We start from the raw sequence: 23,438 nt of genomic DNA on the forward strand, positions 1-23,438 counted from the left end.
CTGCCGTCGAAAAGGGCACAGGGTGGAGCTGCTGGTGGTGACACAGCTGCCTCTGTGTTGGTACTTGGGGACCTTGTGAGATCCCAGTGCTGGCTGTTGTCTGCAAGGTCCTGGTCGCATGTCCAAGCCCAGATGCAGGCCAGGTGGTAAATATTAACTTCTGGTCTTTAAAACTAGTGGCATTTCCACATCCTGTGAGTGCAAGTGCCTGGCAGGAGCCGTATCGGATGTTTTGGCTACATCCCATGAACATACAGGCAGTGAATGCACAGCACCACAATGGTCTGGTGGCTGCTGAAGGCTGTGCATGGGGCAGGGAGACCCTGAAGCGCTGCAAAAAAAGATCAAGTCTCAGTCCATCCTCTGCTACTCACCCCCTCTGCAGTGAGATCATGAATGTGCCTGCACGTGGGGTGCCCCACAGCACCACGGCACATGCATTAGCTCTGGAGGGTCCAGGTGAAGCTCCCAGGTGTGTGGTGGCCCAAGAAATGCTCTCAAGTCCAAGAAAACAAACAGCCCGGTGTGGTGGCTGTGCTGGCAGAGGCTACCCCTCACCAACGCGGCACTGCTTGGGGGGTGACAGTGGCAGCATGGAGAGGGGGGCCAGGCCAGGCTGCCAGTGGGCGGGCTGATGCTGGCTGGGACCCTTCTGCGCAGGTTGTCCCCCAGGACCATGCTGAACGTGCTGCTGCTGTGCTGCGGGCTACTGCAGGGGATCCAGGCCATCCTCACCACCGACCTCAGCTGTGGCCACCTGCAGAAGGTGAGCGGTGGGCTGGAGGGGGCGGACAGAGCCCGCTACTCTGGCCTGCTACGGAAAGTCAAGGAGGTGTCTGCGGAGCCGGTGGGTAAGTCCTGTGGCCCCCCTGGTCTCCTGCTGTCCCCCAGCAGCCACTCGCTGGCATGCCCAGAGCCCCAAAATGGAAGTGGGGACCCCCCACCCAGGGTCAGATGCAGGGGATCCCCTTAAAGCAGCACAGCTTCTCCTGTCACTGGCTAGTGAGAGCAGCCTGGCAGCCCACAGGGAGTGGGGGGGCTTTTTTTGTGGGAGGATATGACCATGGGGACCAGAATCAGAGCTGACCCCCCCCAGGAGCCTCCTTGTGCAGCCTCTCTGTATCTCACAGGAGCTCTCCCCAGGCTGGGGCTTGAGCAGATGGCCCTGGAGGTCCCAGAAGCTGACGGTGACCTTGTGCAGAGAGGCAGCACGCTGGAACCGCAGGTAACACTCCCTGAGCTTTCTTACAGACACCCCAATGAGCAGGGTGGCCTCAGGCCACAGCAGCCTTTTCTGTGCCTGTGGGGCCAGGGATGGGTTGGAGCCCAAAATGGTGTTGCCTGGGAAGGGACTATCTGTTTGTCACCTGCTGGGGAACAGCCAGGGCTGGGACGAGCAGAGGCTGCCCAAGGTTGCAAGAGGCTCCAGCGCTCAAAGGAGGGTGGTCCAAGCCCGCAGTCCTGCAACCCATTTAATTAACCTCAAGCGCAGCCCAGGAAGCCTCTGCAGAGCAGGAGCTCACCAGACAGTGCCACATCTTGCCTCGCTCAGACGGCGGTGCCTCTGTTCAGGCAGAAGGCAAGGCACCCTTCACTAAAGACGAGGCTGAGCTTCAAAATAATTGTGTGCAAAAGGCCTTGAGATATGGTGGATGAGTCAGTGACGCCCGCAGAGGGCTCAGCGGTGATTTCCAACAGATCAAGCCTGGAGCTGAGCATGACAGAGCTCTCTGCTGCTAGCAGTGGAAGGTTTTAGCAACGACCCTTGGCTTTCTCCCATGCAGTTCTTTATTGCTGGCACAGTGGTCCAGCACCAACTCTTTCCCTCGTCTTCCTCCTCTCTCTCCAGCAGTCATCGTCCACAGAACTGCAAGCTGCAGGCCGCGAAGAGCGTTCCCCCCGCCGCTGCGTCCGCCTACTGGAATCCTGCCTTGGGCATCAAGTCCCCTGCTGTGACCCCTGTGCCACTTGCTACTGCCGCTTCTTCAATGCTTTTTGCTACTGCAGGAAAATCAGCAGCAGTTTCCCCTGCGGCAAGAACTAGCACCCATGTTGTGGGGCTTCTTGCTCCTTGCCCATATGTGCTGCCTCCTCCTCTGCAGCTCTAATAAACCAGCCGTTAGCAAAAGCTATTGCTGAGTGGGAATGGTTCAATGCGTCTGCTTGGGATCTCAGGGGAGAGGGGTAGCAGCAAGGTGCCAGTACCTGCACCCAGGTGAGCACCATGTTCACACAGCCAAGAGCCCAGGGCACCTTCATGTCAAACAAAATTACTTTACTTTTTCCAGAGCAGCTCCTGCAGGGTCCTTCCTGGCTAGATGAGTGGTCTCTCAGCAGGATGGGTGCCCCAGATGACATTTTGGCTGCGCTGGGAGCTTTACTTGTGTTCTTCTCCTGCCAGTATCGCTCATGGTGGCTCTGGGGGCTTTACACCCAGGGAACCTGCAAGCCATCATCCCCAAGGAATCAGTGACAAAGGGGATACCTGTGATACGGATGCAGCCAGAGCAGACCATCACCTCCTCCACCACTAAACCCATATGCCACTGGGCACACTCAGGGGGGAAAACACGTCCGTGGAAGCTGTGAAAAGCCCTAAAAACCCACAGACGGGCTTTCAGGCGTGCTGGAGGCGAACCTCAGGCCTAGTGCTTGGTGAGGACATGGTTGTGGAGGGGATGGAGTAGGGCTCACAGGGCAATGTGGCGCTAGGGGAGCCGGGATCCGCGGGGACGGCGGTCCCGGGGCCACGCAGGGGGAGTAGCGGCCGCTACTGCCCCTGCGTGGCCCCGGGACCGCCGTCCCCGCGGTTCCGGGCTGCTGCCATCCCGCTCCTAACCTCCATCTTCTCAGCCGCTTCCCGCCCTCGCACTGCCTGCCGGGAAGGGGGCGGGGTCCCGTGCGCGCGGCATCACGTGGGCGCCGGGCGGGTCACGTGAGGCGTCGGGGTATTTCGCCCGTCTTGTCGCTCGCCGCCATGTCGTCTTTCCCCGAGCTGTATTTTAACGTGGATAACGGCTACCTGGAAGGGTTGGTACGCGGTTTTAAGGCGGGGGTACTCCGGCAAGGTGACTACGTGAACCTGGTGCAGTGTGAGAGCCTGGAAGGTGAGCGGCGGCGGGGCTCTGAGGCGGGCGGGGGCACCACCCCCACCCCCCCATACTGAGGGGAAGGCCTGGCTGGCGGACTGAGGGGAAAGCTCGGCTGGTGTGGGAGTGGCGGGGTGGCGAGGGGCTGCGTGGCAGTGGGGAAGAGAGTCGACAGCGGCGTTTTTGAGGCGCGGTCCCCTCTTCACTCCTTGGTTGAGCAGGCACTTGGTCCTCCCCTCCTCCCCGGCTGCTCCCTCCGAGCTCAGCTGACTCAGTTTCCCGGTCAGCCTGGCCGTGTGATTGCAACAGCTGATACGGCAGTTTAAGGAAGCTTGAGCTCCCAGTGCTTTCTTGAGGTGGTCGTATAGCTGTGATGTGTGTCCTGTGGTTGTTGGGAGCCTGGCAGGTTTGTCAGGCTTTGCTGATGAGTCTTGCTTTGTGCTTTCGCTTCCTAAATGGCAGGCGGTGCAGGAAACCTTTTTAAGGACAGAATTAAGATTATTGGGGTAATTTAACTTAATCCCTGATACCCGTGATCAGTTTTTGAGGAGACTGGGTCATTTAGGAAAGTACGTGCTGTTATTGAAGGATTGCTAGTGGAAAAAAATCTGGTGCAGATCTTAGTAACTCACCAGTGAATTACCCTTAACCTGTAATCTGGAGTTCTCTTTTGAGGCTAATTCTGACTTCCAGCTATTGTCTTTTTCTAGATCTAGATCCTCCAGGTACAAACCTGGAGGGCTGTGAAGGTTTTGCTTTGTGATGCTCATAACCTGTGGTCAGCTCATCTTCTTAATTAGTCAGTGCTCAGCTGTTCCTCTCTATCGGTGACCTGCTTAACAGTTTTCAATCATTGGTGTCCAGAATGTGGATCACAAATCACAAAGATCAAAACCAGTTTTCTATTGAAATAGGCTGGAAACATATGTATCTAGAGATGTTGCTTGTTTTGGTCAATGGCACTATAATTATTGGATCATTCTTTCTTCTAAAAATGCTACTTAATCATCAGTTTTATCTTGATGATAGTTGCTGAGTGATTGACATTAATATTGACTACCTAGAGGGATCCTTGGCCAGCTGAACCCTGGATGCGAGTTACCTGGAGCTGTTCACTCAAATGTTAACAGAATGGGAACAGTGCTGTGATGTGCCTCGGTCTCTACCTTAAAAATAGCCAGGCTATTTTTACTTAGGACAGAAGCCCCTTTTCAGCTAGACTTTTTTGCAGCTCTTTGCTTGCAGCAGTCTCTGTTATTCGTGCTATGGAGCCCAGGGCCTGAAAGAGGGCGGTGGAAGGTATTCCTGCTCTCTTGCTAGTCAGAAGTCTCGGCATGCCCTAAACTATCACTTTATCACCTTCCCTGCAGACAACTTGCTCTTTGGAATCTTTCTGTACTTATAGCTTCTCTTTTTTTCCCTCCTTTCCTTGCCTTCTGAACCAAGTTGCGTAAACTTAGCTCTCCCTTGGAGTGGTGTTTTCTGCATTTGGAATGTGTCAGTTTAGAGTTCCCATGTGTTTGTCTTGGTGTTGTTAACTGTCCTGTCCCTGACAGCTCTCTGGTGGTGGCTGCTGCTGTGCTCCTTGTCAAACTTCATTCAGAGCCTGAAGGCTGTTCCAAGTTCGCTGCCAATCTCGTTCCTCCTCCACTTGGCTTTCTGTGCTCCTGTCTAGTGTGCTCTTGTAGAGGGATTTTCCTTCAAAAGAACATTGCTCTTGATCACTTATATAGGTCTGTGATCAGACCATCTCTTTCTTCTGTCCCTTTAGTTCCAATTTTTCCATTTCAGTACCTGTTTTCTGTGCTCCATAGACTTTTAACGTGTGCTCTTTCTCTCCCAGATGCTTGTCTGCACTAAATCCAGGCAGTGGCTAGCTTATTAGCAGCCAAAGTAAGTACTCGGGGATAAAATACTCATACATTCTTCTCTGCTGTTTCTGTTTTGTCTTTGCCGCTGTCTCTTGCATGCGAATCTGGCTCTGCAGTTAGCCCCAGTCCTGGAGCGAATGATCGCCTTGGCCATGGAGAAATCCTGAAGGACCAAGGCTGTTCTGGGGCTGGTCCTGGGAATCGGGTATCTGACTGGTCACTGGTATTGACATTGCTTGGAGGATGTTGTGCTTCCAGGTCTGAAATGCTGCTGCCTCTTGTGTGCTTGGATTGGTCTGGAAGCACAAAGGAATCGACTTTTCTGCTTCAGAACTTGGGCTGACAGCTTAGTGCTGCAGGAAGGAGGAGATCATGCTTTTCTGTGTCATCCTCTGTCGTCTCTGCTTGTCTGATCACAAAGTAAGCCGATTCTTGCTCTTGCTTCTTGATGAGTCAGAAATAGAGTGCCAGATAGGCTCTCTGTGGTCAGGCAGGCTCCTGAGCTGGCTTTGAGAAGAGGCAGGAAAACATGACCAGGATTGAGGGGAGGATGTGAGAGCTGTTTTGGCTTAAGCTTTCTCTTGAAACCCTTGGCAATAGTATGTTTAATTCCTTCTTTCAGCTCCAAAAATCCTGGTGCTTTGGTTGTTTCTCAGCCAGAGGTCCTTGTGTGTTGTACACCTGTGCTGGATATTGCTTGGAACCTGCGTGGCCCTCTCTGTTGTAGCCAATTCCTGCTTCTGACACAAGGTGTCAGTGAAGGACTTGGAGCTGCTTTCCTCTGCTTCAGTGGTGTGAGCATGAATCTGTTCTTGAGTGCAATCTGTCTTGGATAACCAAACTCATCACTCATGCAGATTTCTATTGTCAAAAGGATGGTGAGCCATCTCCAGCTCCTAAAAGCTGTGGTAGCCTGTTAGAGGTCTGGTATCATCTCTGGAGAATAAAAAGCTGTTGATGCAGTTGGACAGCAGTGCCACTCTTAAGAAGCAGAGTTCAGTCTGGGGCTGGAGTGTAGGTTATTGGCAGCCTTTACTGTTGGTCTGCAATGCTCCGTGCTGCAAAAAGTGTATGGAGCCTGGGAAGTGCACAAAAGCAGCTTCTTTAGAAACAGGAATTTCTTTACCTTCAAGTCTGTGTTCACGAACCTAATATTGCTAATATTCCTCATGCTTCCACAGCAACAGTATAGGAAACCAATTTCTTTCTGACCTGCCGGTGTTACAAAGGTGATTGGTATGGTGAAATCCAGCAGCAGGACGTGTCACCTTCTAGCTGTGTAATGAGGCTGTGAAATGGCCAGCTGAGAAGTGGCAGGTAGTTGGCTCAAGCTTGTTAGTGTGGGGCTCTGTTGGGAGAGACTTTCCAGAGGCTGCGTGTTTCCACCACCACCCCTCTGTGGGTGCTAGTGCTTCCGTCTGTGCAGTCAGCTCAGCTGGGGACTTGCATACCTTATGGAAACAGTGGTGTGCATGTGGAGGGATGGGATCTGTCCTGTCTTTGGCTTAAGCTGTGTGTGGAACTAGTCTCATGCCCCTGCAGGGTTGTGTCATGTTTTGTTTGTGCATCTCGGCCTGCAGTTTATCAGTCTGCTGCGGACTTGTCCTGTGAAAACTCTTGGGTTTTCAGTCCTTGTAACCCCAAAGTAGTGGTGTCATGTCACATCAGCTTGGGGAAGAGCAGAGTAACCATTTGAACCCCAAAGATGCATTTGGGAGGCAAAGGGTGGCTGAGAGAAGAAGATGAATGTGATTCTTTTAGAAAGAACGAATTTCCAAGACTGTGGTTCTCTTTCATCATCTCAGTTTGGTCCATAAGCCTCCGTTTCTAGGACACATGCAAATCAACAGTGAAATTGGAGAGCTTGAAGCAAGTAGGTCACACTTGTCCTAGACTGCCTGGCTCCACTCCAGCTGGAGGGCACAGCGGTCTGCCTGAACAGTATCCTCACACGTGCTGGAGCCCTGTTTTCTGTCGCACGCATCTGTAGTAATACCTAGTGAGGACTAAACTCTTGATCCAGGGCTGGATGGTGTGGAATAAACTAAGACTGGAAAAGCTGGCTGGTTGTTTTTGAGTTTTGAAGAGTATTTCTAGGGTTGCTCTTTGTAGCCCTCACTGCCCAGAAGGGGAATGTTGCTTTTAGTCAGCTCAGGAGTGGATTGCTAAAGGCTTGCTGTCCTAAATGCCTCTTCAGTGTAAAGACATCCAACTCTCCCCAACTCTCTCCTCTTCCCTCTTTCTTCATGCAGATGAGAGGTGATGAAATATATGGAAGTGTACTGAGCATGCAGTTGAGCCTCTGTGGGGTGAAGTGTGTCTGTCTTCCTGTTGTCTAACCACAGGATGGCTAGATGTACCAAAGCAAAGGCCTGCCTGAGCAGAGCTGTAGGCTCTTGCCTCCAACAAATGGATGTTGGGGAGCATGTCCTCTGTGCACCAAGCTTATGCTGAGTGCAGTGTGTGCTTTTGTTTTCATAGTCCCAAGGATCTTTTTTTCTCCCCCAGAGGCCTTCTTTGCTTTATGGTGTTAGGTACTGAGTGCTCCTTTTGCTGAGAGAAGAGCAGGAGAGGCTGTGCTACCCTTCTCTCTTCCATTTTATCACTGTGGTCCTGGAATTTGGGCCCCAAAAGGCTGGAGCTAGGCTTCTCTTTCAGCTTAATCAATGTGTCCTCTCTTGTGTAGAGAAGTTGCATTGCTACCAGAGCTAGACTACCTCTAAGAGTGCTTTTGGCACCTCGGTCTGTGGTGGAGCTCATGTTGTTCTCCTGGGTGTAGGGGGAATGGGACAGATCCTTTCCTATGCAGCTCCTTTGCTGTACAACCAAGCAAGGAGAGGCCGCTTGTTGGTCCTGAAGTGTGGCTGTGCTTAGATCCATCTTGAACTCTGAGAATGGTTCAGTCCAAACACCGAACTTGGTGGCTGTAGAAGCCAAACCATAATGTGGTAGGGACCTTTCGAAAGCACGATGACAATGCTTTCTGTCTCCTGGTGTCTAGGAGCCCTTTGTGAAAAGCTTGCAGGGACTGTTTGGGAGGACTGGCCCTGTCCCCAAGAGCTTTCATCTGCCAAATGAGGCAGAGCATATGGGAATGGTGAGACCTGAGGAGGGTATAGGCCATTCCTGTCCTGTGAATGCTGGCTGCTCATGCAGCAACAGAGCAGTAGCCAAAAGGCTGTCCTGCTAATCTCGGGGCTTTGTCCTGTGTCCTGCAGTGTAACCACTGGCTCTGGTTGGTTAATCAGCTGTCCTGTTAAAACAAGTTCAAGGAAAACATTTATTGGAAGAAAGATGGCACTTCCATGGCCTGCTAAATCATGGTGGCAAGCAAACACTGTGGTCTCTGGCTTCCTACAGGGTTCAGCAGAGGCTCTTTGCTGTTTGTTCTGGCTTCCTTTATCGGGCAGAGACCTGCTCCATAGCTTTTCTGAGCTAAACTTCAAGCAGCAGCTGAGGTCAGCTTCTCAGCACTGGTGCAGCTTCAGCCCTTGTTTGGGTACTGCCCCTCATTAGAAGATGATGGTGTCTGGGTTTCCTGGCAAGTATTGCTGCTCGGCAGCCTGTCGGTGCTTTTGTCTTGTTGTTTTTCCTCTGCTGTCGGCTCCTGCAGTGTGAAACTGCTTTCTGCCCTGTTTCTCTTAGCTTCTGAATGATTTGTTGCCTCTCCCTTAAACCGCTGCGCTGGGTGCTAGGCCAATGTCCTATTAGTGTACTGGACCTCTGAGGTTACAGCCATGACTTAGTGTGGTCTGCTTTTAGAGAGGAGGGAGAAAGGGTACATAGGGGTGAACTTACTGGAGATGCAGGAAGATTAGGAGGGGTTACCTCACATTTTGGAAGGATAAGGAGGGGGCTGCCTGGTTGAGGGGCTCCAAAGGAACCAAGGCCTGGCCATGCTGGGTTTGAAGCTCTGAGGAGGGTGAGTTCAACCCCAGGAAGGGCTGGGCTAGGAACACAGGCTGCTGTTTGGTGCTGAGGACATCTCAAACAGAGAGGTGAAGAGCTAGAGGTGAGATACTGATGGGAGAAAGGGCCAAAGGTGACACTTCTCTGTGTCCAGCTGTGGCCCAGAGGAATTTGCTGCCTGACAGCAAAGTTGGCACATCACTGCTGGTGGTGTGCAACCACAGAAAAGGTCTTAAATTCTGTGGGGAATGCAGGGTCTCAGCATGCTTTTCAGGTGAAATTTCAGAGAATCCGCTTCAGGAGTGTCTAAGGTGGCTATAAACAGATCAAACAGACAGCAACAAGCCAAATGGTAATGGCTGCAGTTTTCTGAAGGGAGATGTGGGCGATGTAGCTGATCTGCAGACTGCTGTGTGATCCCTCAGCTACTTTACTGCCTCAGGCCTGGGAGCTGGCAAATGATATTTTAATTTTTATATATGCAGTGATGGCCCCAGGTGCTTTGGAGTGAGATGTCGGGGTTACAGCAGATAATTGTGTGAAAACACCAGTTCAGCTCGGAAGTTGTGAAAGCTAATGCCATGCCTGTGTGTGAGAAGACAAATCGGTCCTTACCTGGAAGTGCTTGAGCCCTTAACTTGATTCAGAGCTCTGCAATGCAGTTACAGGAGGATGCTGAAGAAGGAAGGGGTAGAATTATGAGCTGGTGGGGCCATGGGTCACTTTGTCTGAGTAGGGCTTACAGGACAGACTCTGATGACTGACAGATGTCTGAAAGACTAATGGATTGATTCCTTGTTATGACAAAGAAAACTTGCAGGAGAGGATAATAGTATTACTGTGGATCTGAAGTATCTCAAGAAAATGTCATCTGAAATGTTGAGGTGTGGTGTTGGCCCAGTGGTGTGTTGAATTAAGCTTCAGTTGTGTTTATGCGTCATGTACAGCCAGCTGCGTCAAAGCCAGAGGGCCTGATCTGAGAGTTGAAAGGAGGTGGCTGTAAGTACATGTCATGGTGGTCTCGAGTGCTACCCTACTTGAGTACTCAGCAGAAAAAGGCTGTCGTTCTGACAAGCTGTTGTGTTCTTGCACGAGGCAGCTTTCTGGGAACTGTGACCTGGCCATAATTTACTAGCTTTTGCAGGGGAGGAGAGAGAACAAAAGTGTTGTGGTAATTCAAGTGCTCCTTTGCCAAATGCTGGCTCAGTCTGTTTCTTAAAGTGTGTGAACTGCTTGGAGAAATGCCAAAACAGGCAAACTTACCTCTCAAAAGCAATGGCTGGGTTGAGGCTGTGTGCTGCTGTTAGTCAGCATCTGGAGGAGTTCATTGGGTGTGGCTGGGCTCTAGGTGCAGGGATCTCTCCTTTTCAGCAGGCAGCTGGGGAAGAGGCACAGCAGAAGACTCACAGCCAGCATCTCATCGATACGCAGTGTGTGGGATCTCTGGCAGCCGCCCCTGCCGAGGTGCTGCTGTTGTTGCCAGAGGCAGACTCCAGCTCATTCTGAACTTGTGTTAGGAAATACGAACTTGAACTTTGGGAGAGCTTGGGGCTTGCTCAGCAGTGGGTCCACTTACTAGTCACCATGCTACTGGGACAGCTCTTCTGGCAGGGGATTTATAAAGCCACGGGATTAGTCTGTCCTTAATTGAGAAGCCTGACATGTGAATAGTCCTACTAAAAAGCCCCAAACCCCCTTGGCTGAGGTTTGGTGACTGGCCCAGTGGCTGGAGGAGGACAGGCTCATGTAAGGCACTGGTACGCCATGGGATGCATTGAGTCAGGGTTTATAAATCTGGTCCAATTTTTTGAAAATATGTTCCGTTCTGTCTGCTTGGATGCGAAGAGATTCACAAGAGTTTAGTTCCTGCAGTCTGTGGCTGGCCTTCCCCATAGAAATTAATTCCAAGTGTTATATAAACATGGCCCTTATTCCAGTTGCAACATAATGTTGTGCTGGCTCATGTGCTGTGGAGTTGGGGGGGGGCAACCCCCTCAACGAGCAGGACAAAATACTCTGGCCAAGCAGCTCATGGGGGCTTTTGAGGGAGAGGCTGCAAGGCACAGCATGCAGCTTGTGTGGCTCTGGTCTAAATGTGATGCAGCCCTGACCTCCTGGAAGTGCATGGTACAGCAAAGTCTACTTTTTGTGTCACTGGGTCTCTAGCATCAAGTGACCTGATAGCAAGGTGGCTTCTTGCAGCCTTATAACTAAGAGTGGAGTTGCAGGTCATGTTGACACCAAAAGGAACTGATGATTTTGGAGTAGCAGAATTGGAGTTGAGGAAACAAGCTGAAAGCTTTGGAAGCTTCCCTACTGAAGTAACATGTGGTAGGATATGCAATAGCTGCTTCCTCTCCAAGGGCCTGTATAGCTGCAAAATAACATCACATGCCTTTTTGAGTAGGCTTAGTTTTCATTAGAGCTCTGCACAATTACAAAGAACTGAAAGTAGGGGGTACATGAATGTACCTACTGCAGTCCCCTATGCCTTCCCTTGCAGTCTGTTTTTATGGGTGCAATACCCATACAGGACCCTTTCTCTCATATTCATTGAGCAACTGCTAAATTTTGCTCTGTGCCTTTACTTTTAGCCTCCGCTAAAAGTAAACTAGTAAAGCCCTGATTGGACAGTGGAACTTAATTTCTACTCGGACTCCAAAGCTCATCATCCAAGAGCTCTCAAAAGAGGGACTGAAACCCATTAAGATGTCATTCTGGTAGATTTCCCCTCTGTAACTGTATCTTAGCTTTCAAAAATCAAGCAATTGCAAAACAGATGGGTGAGAACTCTTTGCATGCAGGATGCTGCTTGTGAGCTGGGCTTTTTGTAGGGTTTAGGAAGTGATTACCGTCAATAACAATCCTATACAGGCTGCGTGGAGGTGAGGGGCATTCTGACTTTTGGCATGATCTGATGTTTGACTTTGTGGCAAGGTTCATGTTGAAAACTCCATTGTCTGAGTTATCCAAACCAAGTCTTCCCGCCTCGAAAGTGTGAGCATAAGCTCATAATGTTTTGGTAGAATAAAACACAGCTGTTTAGCCACAGCATAGTCTGGGGACCAGAGATCTAGGTTAAATTTCTGCTTTGCTTCAGCCATGATGCGTGTTGTTTGGCAAGTAGCTCTCTTTGCTGCATCCAGGATTCCTTACTAAAAGTAAGAGTACCACCAATCGCTGCTGTAAACCACTGAGAAACATGAGAAACTGAGCACTATTTAAGTTTCTGGCCTCTTTTTCCCCTCCCTATAACCACCATCTGTTTCCTGTGAGACTTAGTGGTAACATCTTTGTAACTAAAAAGCACTTGGTCAAAAACATCTTTGCTAGACCCCCTTGGAAATATCCAGAAGAGTTAAAGTCAGCTTGGAAGCTGTTTGACCCTTCCACCCCTCAGGCTGAGGACAGTATCACACTGTACAGTACAAGCTCAGTTTGGAGCCTGATGCGGAGGATGCTCTCCAGCTCGTGCCTGTAGCTAGCTGTAATGTCAAAAGATCCAGCTCCTCAAGCTAGGCTGAGTCCTTGCTCTGACCTCAGTGCTGTGGATGCTTGTGCCATAATGCTGAGGACCCATATGGTTCAGTGGAAGGGAAGGGCAGCCTCAGTGCTCCTGCTTCAAAGAAACCAGGGAGAAATTTCTTTTTTTTTTTTTTTTTTTTTTTGTTTTCTCTGGATGGTGTGTTCACATCTGGTTTGACTAAATTCTTCCAGCTAGTCTCCTTTCCCTATAAAGGGTCTTGAATCCCTGGGAGGGTGCTTGCCTAACTGGCCCTCTGAGGTGAAGCTGAAGGGAGATGAACATTATGTACCAGTGCAACTAGTAGAGTTTTGAAGAGTAGGATTATATGACGTTCCTCAGTTCTGGATTCAGTTTTTCCATAGACACTTAAATGCTTTTGGCTCAAATAGGGCTTTTATCTTGACAGAGCTCAGCGTGTTGTGGTTGCTTGTTGGCCAGGACTACAGCTTGGTTGGGCACCTGACCTGCAGCAAGGGTAACAGAGGAAATAAAGGTTTCCTCTGCTTGAAACTGGAGGAGGGGAAGGCTTCTGAGCATGTTCCTCCGTCCTGGGCAGGGATTGCCTACCATACGAGATGGATTTAAATGGCTTTCCTCTTCACCAGCCTCTCTCTACCTCTTAATGCCTGACTTCTCATTACCAGTGCAATTGGCTGGACTGACTTAATGATGTAATACCTAGCTGCTTTATAATTTCAAGGTTGTGTCTTTTTGGCTTGGAAAGCTTTTCAGATGCTTCCACATCACTAGTATTTGAGGAAACTTGCTTGTGGGTGCAGATAGGTTCTTGGTCGTGGTTGCTTCAGAGAAGCCTGCAACCAGAGTCCTTTTGGCTAGAAGAAGTGTTTAGGTTGTTTCTTTTTTTTTTTCCCCTAGATTTCTAGGAAATACTTCCTAGAAAATCAGTAACCTTCCACCTTGGTCAAGCACAGTGGACAGTTGGCACAGGTGTGTGCTCAATCACACAGATAGCATCACAGTTTCCTCTTTAAGATAAGGCAAGGCTGGTATGGTGAAACACTGATCTTTTCCTGCATTTGGATTGTCCATGATAAAAATGAGCACAAATATAAGTGTATCACTTAACACATGGGTTTTGTCTGGGTGATCTTCCAGGATCTTTCCTTTCTTTTCAGACTTGAAACTGCACCTCCAGAGCACAGACTATGGGAACTTCCTGGCCAATGAAGCCTCCCCACTCACAGTCTCCGTCATAGACGACAAGCTGAAGGAGAAGATGGTGGTGGAGTTTCGTCACATGAGAAACCATGCATATGAGCCCCTAGCAAGTTTTCTGGACTTCATCACGTGAGTACCAGCTGTTCGTGAACAGCATTTGAAACTTTGGTGTTCTTCCAGACTTGAGGGCTCTCAGACCAGCTTTCCACACTCCGCCCTGTAGCTGCTATGTTTTCTGCAGTTTCTTGAATGGAACCATTTTGGTTGTATGTGGAGGTCTCAAACCAACAGCACTGTATCACTATGTTGTTAAAGGCTCCTGCTCCCAGGGTGTGCATGCTTCATTGGCACAAATACTTAGCTGCCTTCCATTGCAGAATTGGCTCAGTCTCTACTGGAGAGACTCTACTACTTGTCCCTTGTGTTAAACGTTCCTGGATTTTTTTTAAAATGTGAGCCTGCTGCAAAACATATGCCTGCCAGGCATGTGCATGACAGCAGTTGCCTGCTAGTTCTGACCCACTGAGGTCAATCATCCTTTGTCAGGGCTGCTGTGATCCTGCCATCCCACCCCAGAGGCTGTACTGGTTCAGAGACAAACTGGTTCAGCGAGTTGAGGTGGCCAAAAATTGAACAACTTTTCACTTTTGGGGTTAATCTTTGACTGATTTTTTTTTTCTCAGCCAGCTCAGTGGGATCCAACAAACACCAGCACTAGGGGAAGGGAGGGCCTAGAATGTGCAGCAGGGAAAGACAGGGCTGCAGCAGCCTTAGCATGTCTTTGTCAGTGCATGAAAAGAGGCAGGGTGTGTGCAATTCCACAGCAGGTTCAGCTGATGTGAAAAGCTTGAAATAGCACAGTGTTCTTGCAAGTATCTTCTCCTAGTGGTTTTGCACAACCCTTTGCTTCCCTGCGTGCTGCTCTTTTTTAGTCAGTAATATGAAATTGCTAACCTTGGTGAATTACCAGTTGTGCTAGTTTGCATCTGAAACATGGAAGTAAAATTGCCTTTTTTTCCTTTCCTTAGTCTGCATTTCTATGAGCTTTAGTCTGGCTTGCAAACTGCATAGCTAGTGGCCTCCTCTAACCAGTAAGGAGATATCTCATGGACAAAAGTGAATTTCTGGGTCAGTAGAACATGACTTTAACTTGCATCTCTGAGAAGAAGATTGTACTCTGTTCTCGAGTTGGATAGCTGATACATCAGCATTCCTTTATCTGATACAGTGAGCTTGGGCTCATTGCAGGCACTGTGGCAAGCGGAGTTTAATCTTGCATTTTTGGCAGTTGTGTGTGTGTTATCTTGCTTACCACCTAGAGATTTTTGAATGATTCAGGCTCATATTTGTGATCAATTCAAAGATTTTAAATTTTGGCCTGTGGCATCTCCTGCATGTGCAAATACTGATTAAAGACCTGTCTCTCTGCTACATTCCTTCCTGTTCTGTTCTTTCTATGTCTGGACAGTACCACACTCATTATTCTAACCCAGTGGCTCATATCTATTATTTTCTGGGTCACTGTGCTAAAGCTGCCTGTCTTTTAAGCCTTTCCTATTTTCTAAGAAGTAGTTTTTTCTTATGTGCCTGTCACTAAAACTCGTGGAGTTTTCGTATTTGGCTCCAAATATGGAGCAAGACATGGCAAGTCATCAGTAAGACATTACTAAGCCCCCATTTTGCAGCAGTGTTTGCAATGGATGAAGCAGTTTTCTAGCTCATCATCTTAGTTGTATGGAGCAATCTCTTCTATTCCCTCAAACTTAAGTTAACCTTCAAAACACCTCTTTGCCCATCTTGAATTTGCTGTAAAGACATCAGTACTGTTTGAGCCTGGCAATATTAGGTAGCTTGTCCTCCACTGATGCTTTTCCTTTGCTGCCCTACAGGTTTATGGAAATGTCTAGTCTCTATGGCAGTATTGTAGTAATCACTAATGGTCTCTTCTTTTAGCTTCTGTCATATCTGTTTAAAGGCAATAGTTTGGACAAGACACATGAGTATCTCGCTTTGAAAACCGGTATGTGGAAAAGATGAACTGAAAGGTCTCAGACCACGGCTGCCCTGATGACACACTGCATGACTTGGTAGGAAGGCTGTGAATGGCTGTGGAAATCCAGTTTCCTGTTACAACAGTCCTGTTGACCTTTATCCGTGTCTACATCCAGCTTGAGTTGTGCAGAAGACCTTAAACATCCATGTAATCTGATAGGCTGGTTCTTGCCAGCTGTTGGAATGACTTAATTTTAAAACTGGTGTTTTGCCCCCAACTTGATTTAACTTTGATCTTGTTCTGCTTCTGTCTCTGATTTTGATGAGTTCTCTATAGCAAAACATGATTCTGTGCAGATTATCTGTATCTCTTGCCTACTGTGTAATCTCTTCTTGAATATATTGGTCCCATTTGGCACAGGATGTTTCTTCCTTGAGTTGTCTTCACTCTCATCTCTTTTCCTTCTTACCCACAAGATTTCCTTTAATGCCACTGGGTCTGCACTCATCACAGCAAAGGAGTATTGATGGAATAGAGAAGGTGTTATCAGCTTCAGCTGGTCCAAGGTGGGAGTCACCATCAGTGTATTAGAAGTCTGTGGTGTCATTAGAAGTTATTAGATCAAGTTAAAACAGAAGAATGAGGACAGTGAAATACAAGGAGTTTGGAGAGGGTGCTGGTTTTGCCCAGTGGGTCTTAATATCATCTGTTAATAATCCTAATATACTTAGTGATTGGGCTAGTAGAAAAGAAGGTAGACTAGATGCGACTTCTTGGCCTGACTTTCAGGCTGTGTTTTGTTCCCTGAAACTGTCCCATGGGTTGTAGTAGGCCTTGGTTTGGGACAGGACAGAAGTTTCAAGGATTATTGTCCTGCTGACAGTGTGAATCTTCCCATGCACTTCCCAAACAGCTGGAGTGGAGAATAGCTCTGTTCAGAGGCTGGCAGTTCATACTTGTGCCAGTAGCCTTCATCTAACCCAGGCTTGTATATAGGCAGCATCATAGAAATGTTCAGCCAAAGGATGTTGGTGGTGCTGGGGATGTTGTGCCTGTGCACACAGAGGTACTGTGTCATCCTGCCTACCTGGGTGACACTGGGACAAGCCTGTGCCACTTGATCTTCCACTCTGGCTGGGCATACAGATAGGTGTAATGGGGTGATTTATCTTTGCCTTTTGAACGTGGCTATTTCCCATTCCTTTCTTTTAGGGTTGTTAATGAAACTTGAGCAGGAAATGGTAAAGACCGTTCCTGGTAGACAGCTCCAGGCCAACAAGGCACCAGGTGGTGAGAAGAAGAAATTGTACTCAACTGAATGTGTCCATGTGCTAAAATTGTACAAGCTGAATTGAAATAGAAAATGGTAGAAAGATATGGAAAGTTTGAGCAGGGCTGGCTTCTGCAAGAGGGAAGCTTGAGTTCACTGTGATGCTTTTGAGAGAGAAGCATTGAGTTGTAAACAGATTTTTAAAATCGAGTGGCATTGTAGGAGGTGTGTCCTACACCTTCCAATGGAAGGAAATGTTTTGTAGCATGTCCAGTTCAGCTCTGAAACTCACTGCTGCCAGATGCCTTTGTATGTACTTGCATTTTTGGCCTCCTTAGAAATACTGGATAATCTCACACAAAACAGGCCCATCAAGCCCCATTAAACACTTGGGTACCATCTCACTGAGAGTGGCCAGGGTGTAGATGACTGGTGCCAGGAAGTGGATCAAGCATTTAATAAACAAGTCAGACTTTCTCCTTCATGAATGTCCTGCTGGACCTCTGGGGTGGTTTTGAGTTGATCAGCAGGTGACTTGTTTTTGGAGGGTGCTCAGATCTTAACCCAGGGCACACTGCTGAGAAGATCTGGGGAACTGTCTGATCGTAGGAGCAGCTGTAGCCCTTGTCCCCTCTACTCCAGAGCCAACCTGTCAAAAGCCATGCATTTGTCTCTGCGTGGGATTATGCTTTGTCATTTCTCTTGCCTCTTCCAAGTGGGCCATGAGCTAGGTGAGGTGACAGGAAGGAGAAGCAGCAGCCGAGACAGCGTGGGGGCTCTGGAGTACCAGGAGGATGTGCGTTCCTGGTGTGCTCTCCTTGCCCAGCTCCAGGGAGGTGAGGCAGTGCTGGCTGTGACTTGCCGGAAGGTGGCACTCCAGCCCTGCGGCTGCCTGTCCCCAGGTGCACACCGTGCCATAGGTAAGGATGGTCACCTATGGACGTGGGCAGGAGTTAGCTTGTGTCCTGAGCTTAGGGAAAGGACAGTGTTTAAAAGCACACAAGCAAAACTGACCCAAGAATGCAGCTAGGCAGCAACCCCAAAGCAAGGTCTTTGTTCCCCAAGTCACTTGCTGCCACTGTTTTTTTTTTTGTTTTGTTTTTTTGTTGGTTTTTTTTTGGTCCTGTTGCGCGCCTCTCCTGGCACCATGCTGATGCTTTTCTGGCTCCGATCCTCTACAGGAACTCTTCTGTGGCAAGTGTTGCATTGTTAGTACCAAAATATTGAGGAAGTTGGCTGATTTCCATTTTGTTTTTTCAAGTGGTGGCTGTAGCTGGCAGCCTCTGCCACTGTGTATTGTGGCAAGGAAAAGCTCAACTTGTTGAGCCTGCCATGGTCTCTATAAAACACCTGCTAGCTCTGTATTTTGCTAGGCAACTCCTTGCTGGAAGACTGCTGGTGCTTCCCTGTGTCTTTCGGCTGACCATAGTAGGTTCTGACTGATAGGCACAAGTTGGCTGCGAACATCTCTGCTCCAAAACAAACAATTGACTGTTTGGCTGAGGGAATGCAGTGATGTTCTGTAGGGCAGCAACAAACAGGTATTAAGTGTACTTGAAACAGCAAAACCCACTTCCTTAATTCAACAAGCACATATTGACTTGTGGGATGGAAGTGGGTTTTAGGTTCTTCTTGGTGATGTGCTGCCCTGCCTTTCTGTAAAGCCTTTGTTCTTTGTGTTAGCCTGACATGGTGCCATGTCCTGTCTCTCCTTCCTTCCACTGTTCCTGTATATGGTTTAGATAGGATTCTTTATCGTGGTGTTGCTCCTGCCTCTGGCCTGCTGTAGCCTGGTCAGATTGTCAGCTTCAGTATTTTTCCAGGGAGCAAAAATAGGGTTTGGTTTTGGGGTGGTTTTTTGTTTGTTTGGGGTTTTTTGGGGGGGTTTTTTGGTTTGTTTTTTTTTTTTTTGTGTGTGTGTGTGCCCTTGCTTCAGCACAGTCTCTTCCCTGCTCTGGAAAGTCTGGTTTCACAGCAACCTGACGTGAGGGCTCTGGCAGCTGTCGGGCCCCTTGAGCCCTTGCAGCAAGCTGATGGGCAGAGAAGGGTTCGATCTTGTGTTCAGGTGGAGGAGCTGCTGGTAATGGTGTGGAAACTGAGTCTGCTGTAGGAGTGAGGTCTGGGGACGAGCTGGGTCTAAACACATTTTCCAAATCCATGATCAAGTCTGTCGTCAGGGGACAGACTTAGTTCGCCTTTTGTCTTTACCGTACCAGTCTGCTAGGGCTGGAAACCAGGTTCTTTGTTGCCCTGAGGATGCAGCTAGGAACTTGGCTTTCAGTATGTTTTTGTGGTCACAAGACGTGTTTTTGATGAAGTTGCGTGTACCTTTTCCCCTTGCGCATGCCTTTTCTTAGCTGACACTTCCCTCTATTACCTTCTCCCTGACCCAGTCCTGCTCTGCCTCTCCCCTGCACTGGATAGATCTAGTTTCTGCTGCATGACACTGAGTTCAAACTTAATCTTGCAGCAGTGGTTTTTCTGGAGCCAAATTGTTTCAATTGCGACTTGAGCTGAAGAGCAATAATCCTCTTCTCTGGAGTAGGAAGTTGCCCGTTTTATTCTAAATATATTGGAGTGTGCATCCTGGCATAACTGCAGAGGTTACAGAATATGACTATGTCCTTTTGAAGTCCTTTCTCGCAGAAGAAAAAAACTCCGAATTCTTTACATTACTCTTACAGGTTATTTGGGCAAATGCAACAATCTGAAGGATCTTTCCTAATGCTGCTGTGGTTAAAACTGCTCTATACTATTTTTCAGTCAGTTGTTGACTCGTTGGTGGCAAATTACTGTAGTGGCTGGGGATCCTGCAATAAAAGGTTTATGAGCCTTTTCTGGCAGAGATGGTTTTGGCAGAGAAGCACAGGTTTCTGACAAACAGCTTCCCTGTTTGCAGGGAGTGCAAAGTTGAACTGATAAGCCAAGTTCTTGGAGGGATTATGCAATATTCAAAATAAGAGGGCATGTAACTAATGGTGTGGAAATGATCACAGACTTGCATCCCCTGGATGGGAGCATCAGAACTCTATCTGTTCTCCTGCATACCTGAAGGACACAGAGCTCATACCAGTTTCCCAGAACCAATGTCTATGAAAATGGACTGGGTTGCATGCCTAAGTGGTGGCTATGGAAGTCATCTTTCAAAATGGTGTGACTGCAGGTGCCCTCATTAGAAAGGGAGACTTTGAAAGGTGGTTTCATTCTGTGTTACACTGAGGGGATGCTTTTTTTTCCTCCAAACCTCTATGGCCTGGAAAACACTTCATTTGGCCAGTGGATTTGAACTGGAACAGCATAATCCTCCTCCTACTGACCAGCACTGTTTTTTCGCTTGGAAGGTGTTAGCATGGTGCCTAGCAAACACAGTGAGCCACAGTAATGATCGGAAGAGCTAGCAAAATGTTATTGGTGGCAGTAAAGATGTAGCAAAAAGCGAGTGATGAGCTCCAGATATAAGCCCATGTTTCACGAAGATAGAGAAATCTTTAATGAAACTCTGCAGTCCTGAGAAGGAGCTTGAGCATGCAAGCTGTGGGTGATCAGGTGAGAATGCATCGCCCCTGGATAACATCCCTGTCCAAGCTGATGCTGTTTCATCCAGAGGCAGTGTGTGGACTGAGCTACATCCTTGGGTTTTGTTTAAAGGTGAATCCCTCTGGTGATTCTGCAGCTCGCAGGAACAGTCCTTGCACTTCCCTCATGTTCCTTCTTGCCATCTTTCCCTCTACAGGCTGAACAGCATGTCTGTTAAAGACATAAAACACGGAGGGAGGGAGCGTGTTAGAAGGTTATCAATGCTCCTCTGATCAATTTATGTGTGGTTGCAACTTCTCCAGAGGACTGCCTGTGTGCAGTGCCTTTCAGTTGGAAGAACGTTCACTGAGCACTTCTGTTCCCATGTAACATGCTTCACTCCTTGATTGAAACCTTTCTCAAGGTCTTCTGGCACTGGACTTCAGCAGCCTTCGTTTTCCTTTTACCTTTCCATAGATTTGCCTCACCTGATACTCTAGAGTGGCAAAGTTTAGCCCAGAGAAGGCCTGGAGGCAAAGGGCACTGCCTCTGAAGGCTTCTTGGGGGCATCTTGGGTCCTAGTCCCCTCTCCCAGATCTATTCTGTATGCTAGTTTGAAGTCTAGCAAATACTTACATGGAGCTTTGCATAAGTACCACAACATTTAGTGGCTGAGCTAAATCTTGTGTCTACCCCATACGGCTTACTGCGTGTTAAGTGGGATGATCATTTTTCTCGTCTTCTGCTGGCAGTAGGTTTGTATGCACAGTAATGATCTGCATGTTAGCTGGGTCCAGACCATGCATTCACTGAGAAGTGGGTAAAGGCTTTTAGGCCATTAAACTCATTCAGCTTTCTTAGCTACTAGAGGCAGTTTTGGGGATAATGTGAGATTATGCAGTGCAGCCTTTCCTCTTATTTTATATCCTTGAAATATTTTTTTGTTTTGGGTTTTTTTTGTGCTTTACATGTAACGAAGGTAAGAAAACAGTTTATGCAAGTTTGCCTTTTTCCAGCTGGTCTGTGTGAAAGCAGCACAATTAGATGTTTCTAGTCAATATTTAAAATGTAATTAGTGCTGAAGTCTCCTCAGCACAGCGTGGAGTGCTAGAGCTCAGCCTCACGTATGAGCGTAGTGTTTCTCAAGCTTTGAGGCATCAAGTTTAGGCAGCCAGAGATTCTTGCATGAGGCTGTGAGGTGTTCAGAACATTCCCTTGTGTTTCAAAGGGTTTGTACTCATCTAGAACACAATGTCATATTCATAAAGCCTCAAAATTAAAAGTACTTAATCTAGCTTTTTTCCTGTTAGTCTTTAATGCAGCTACCACTGTATGACTGCTTATAAGTTACCAGATGATACCACTGGAAAACTGAGGTCAGTATCCCAAGAGACCTAGACTCACTAGAAGATGGTAAAAACCATGCAGAGATGCAGCTAAATATAGATTAATGCTGAGAACATTCCTGGATACTTGGATTTGAAAGGCTGCCACAGCCTCTGTAGTATTGTGAAGTTGTAACTGTTTGCTGTGAAATGGTCTCATTGATCTAAGTTTAGCAGGGCACCCACTAATTGGCTGACCGCCCTTGGTTTGTGGTAGCAACCATGAAATTCTCAGCTTTCTCTTTGGCAGGTTCATGAACCTACCACTTAGGTGTAGTTTTTTATTGGTGTGACTCCAGGAAAGACAACATGCAAAGATAGGAAGAGATCCGCACACTTTGAGCCGAGACCGTCACATGCTGCATCTACTCTTGCTGTTCCCTGGACTGCCTGAGCTTCAGCTGCAGACAAGGGGTAAAACGGCTCCTGGCCAGAAGCTGCTGGTCTGACTTGTTCTAGTCTGAGCTGAAAAACTGATTTAAGGATTTGACACAGTTGATCCACTGTCAGTTACTCAAACAAGCCTCAGTGAGGCACTGAGGTCTTCCTGGTGTGCAACATCCCTCCTTTCCAGTTCAGGACAGCTGTACAGTTATTTATTAATGATCTTAAAATGACACTCCAGATACAAGTATCTCAGCTGTTGGCCCTATTCTTAGTGTCAGCTACTGCTCTTTTGTGCTTTGAAGTCTGTGCGTTGCTTTCCCCCATGACTGCTTTCCATTTGGAGCTTGAGAGAGGTGTGACAAGTGGCTCTGTGTACCAGCACCTTTGCTCAGGTCTTGAACCCAGTGGGATATAGAGATGCATCTGTGTACTTATGCACAAACCCAAGGAAGCAGGAGTACAACTAGCCCAAAACTTTTTCCTTAGGTTACTTCCTGCACCAGCCCCTGAGTTTATGAACTGGAGGAGCTGCAAGAGGGAAGCACTAGATGCTAAAGTGACTGTAGTCAAAACAACTTCATCATCATTTAAAGCTGTCTCTAGAATATATGCCAAGTTCAGAGCATTGCTCTGATCCCACTGGAGATTTCCCTTTTTCGTCCCAAAATAAACACATGCTTCTACAGTAATCTGAGTAACTGCCCAATGCAGTCACATAGGGACTTTTGCCTTGCTAGCATTAGTCTGCCTTAAGGTCTAATGCTGGTTTTGGAAAGCATTAAAGTTGCTTGAGCAATGCAATACATTAACCCATCCCAGCAAAACCTCCAAGCCACAGCCCAGTTCTTCCCTGCTATGCACTTCTGCATCAGCCTGATGCTCTCTGCATTTGTCGTTGACACGGAGGGCCATCCTCATGACCCCTTGCAGAGCAGCTGTTAAGCTACAGTTTGGCCAGGCTTTCAGAGAATTCCTGAGAAACGCAGGTCATACAGTGTTCCGTCATTAGTCATGCTTTGTGACCACTTGCAGTATTGTTTACGGTTTCTTTAGTATCCTGGAGCAGAAAGCAATATAAAACCAACCTATCTGCTGTAGGACAATGACTCTTTATGATTAGGTTAGTAAGCAGGGAAGGAAGAAGCCCTAACTGTCTTGAGGGCTATGCCCGAGTGCCTTCAGGCCAAGTTGTAAATGCCCCATGTGATGAGCTTTCATGCATTTATATGCTCCCCTGCTAAAAAGCCTTTCCCAACATTCAGCGGACTGTTGCAATCTTTCTTGCATGTCTCATTTATCTGTGGCTGTACTTA

At 48.0% G+C, this 23,438-nt stretch overlaps 2 protein-coding genes across 2 annotated transcripts in view; both read left to right on the plus strand.

Annotated features, from left to right (window-relative positions):
• The first annotated feature begins 676 nt into the window (after positions 1-676).
• AGRP (agouti related neuropeptide) lies at positions 677-2,044 on the plus strand. The gene is made up of 3 exons (XM_075039402.1): positions 677-851; positions 1,131-1,225; positions 1,853-2,044. The coding sequence occupies exons 1-3, from the start codon at positions 677-679 to the stop codon at positions 2,042-2,044; spliced, it is 462 nt and encodes a 153-aa protein (XP_074895503.1).
• Positions 2,045-2,897: 853 nt separating this feature from the next.
• The window catches only part of ATP6V0D1 (ATPase H+ transporting V0 subunit d1), a 36,309-nt gene continuing 15,768 nt past the window's right edge, over positions 2,898-23,438 (plus strand). The window contains exons 1-2 of the mRNA XM_075040440.1: positions 2,898-3,107; positions 13,532-13,703. Of these exons, the coding sequence (XP_074896541.1) occupies positions 2,978-3,107; positions 13,532-13,703 (302 nt within the window). The 5' untranslated portion in view covers positions 2,898-2,977. The remainder of the gene's footprint in view (positions 3,108-13,531; positions 13,704-23,438) is intronic.

This window comes from Buteo buteo, chromosome 11 (assembly GCF_964188355.1).
Source record: "Buteo buteo chromosome 11, bButBut1.hap1.1, whole genome shotgun sequence".
NCBI lineage: Eukaryota > Metazoa > Chordata > Aves > Accipitriformes > Accipitridae > Buteo > Buteo buteo.

Bases quoted from the DNA above. Each gene is read 5' to 3' on its own strand.
- AGRP (XM_075039402.1), top strand. From the start codon at position 677: ATGCTGAACGTGCTGCTGCTGTGCTGCGGGCTACTGCAGGGGATCCAG. The intron at 852-1,130 runs GTAAGTCCTGTG...TGTATCTCACAG, and splicing joins GGTGTCTGCGGAGCCGGTGG to GAGCTCTCCCCAGGCTGGGG. The intron at 1,226-1,852 runs GTAACACTCCCT...TCTCTCCAGCAG, and splicing joins GCAGCACGCTGGAACCGCAG to TCATCGTCCACAGAACTGCA.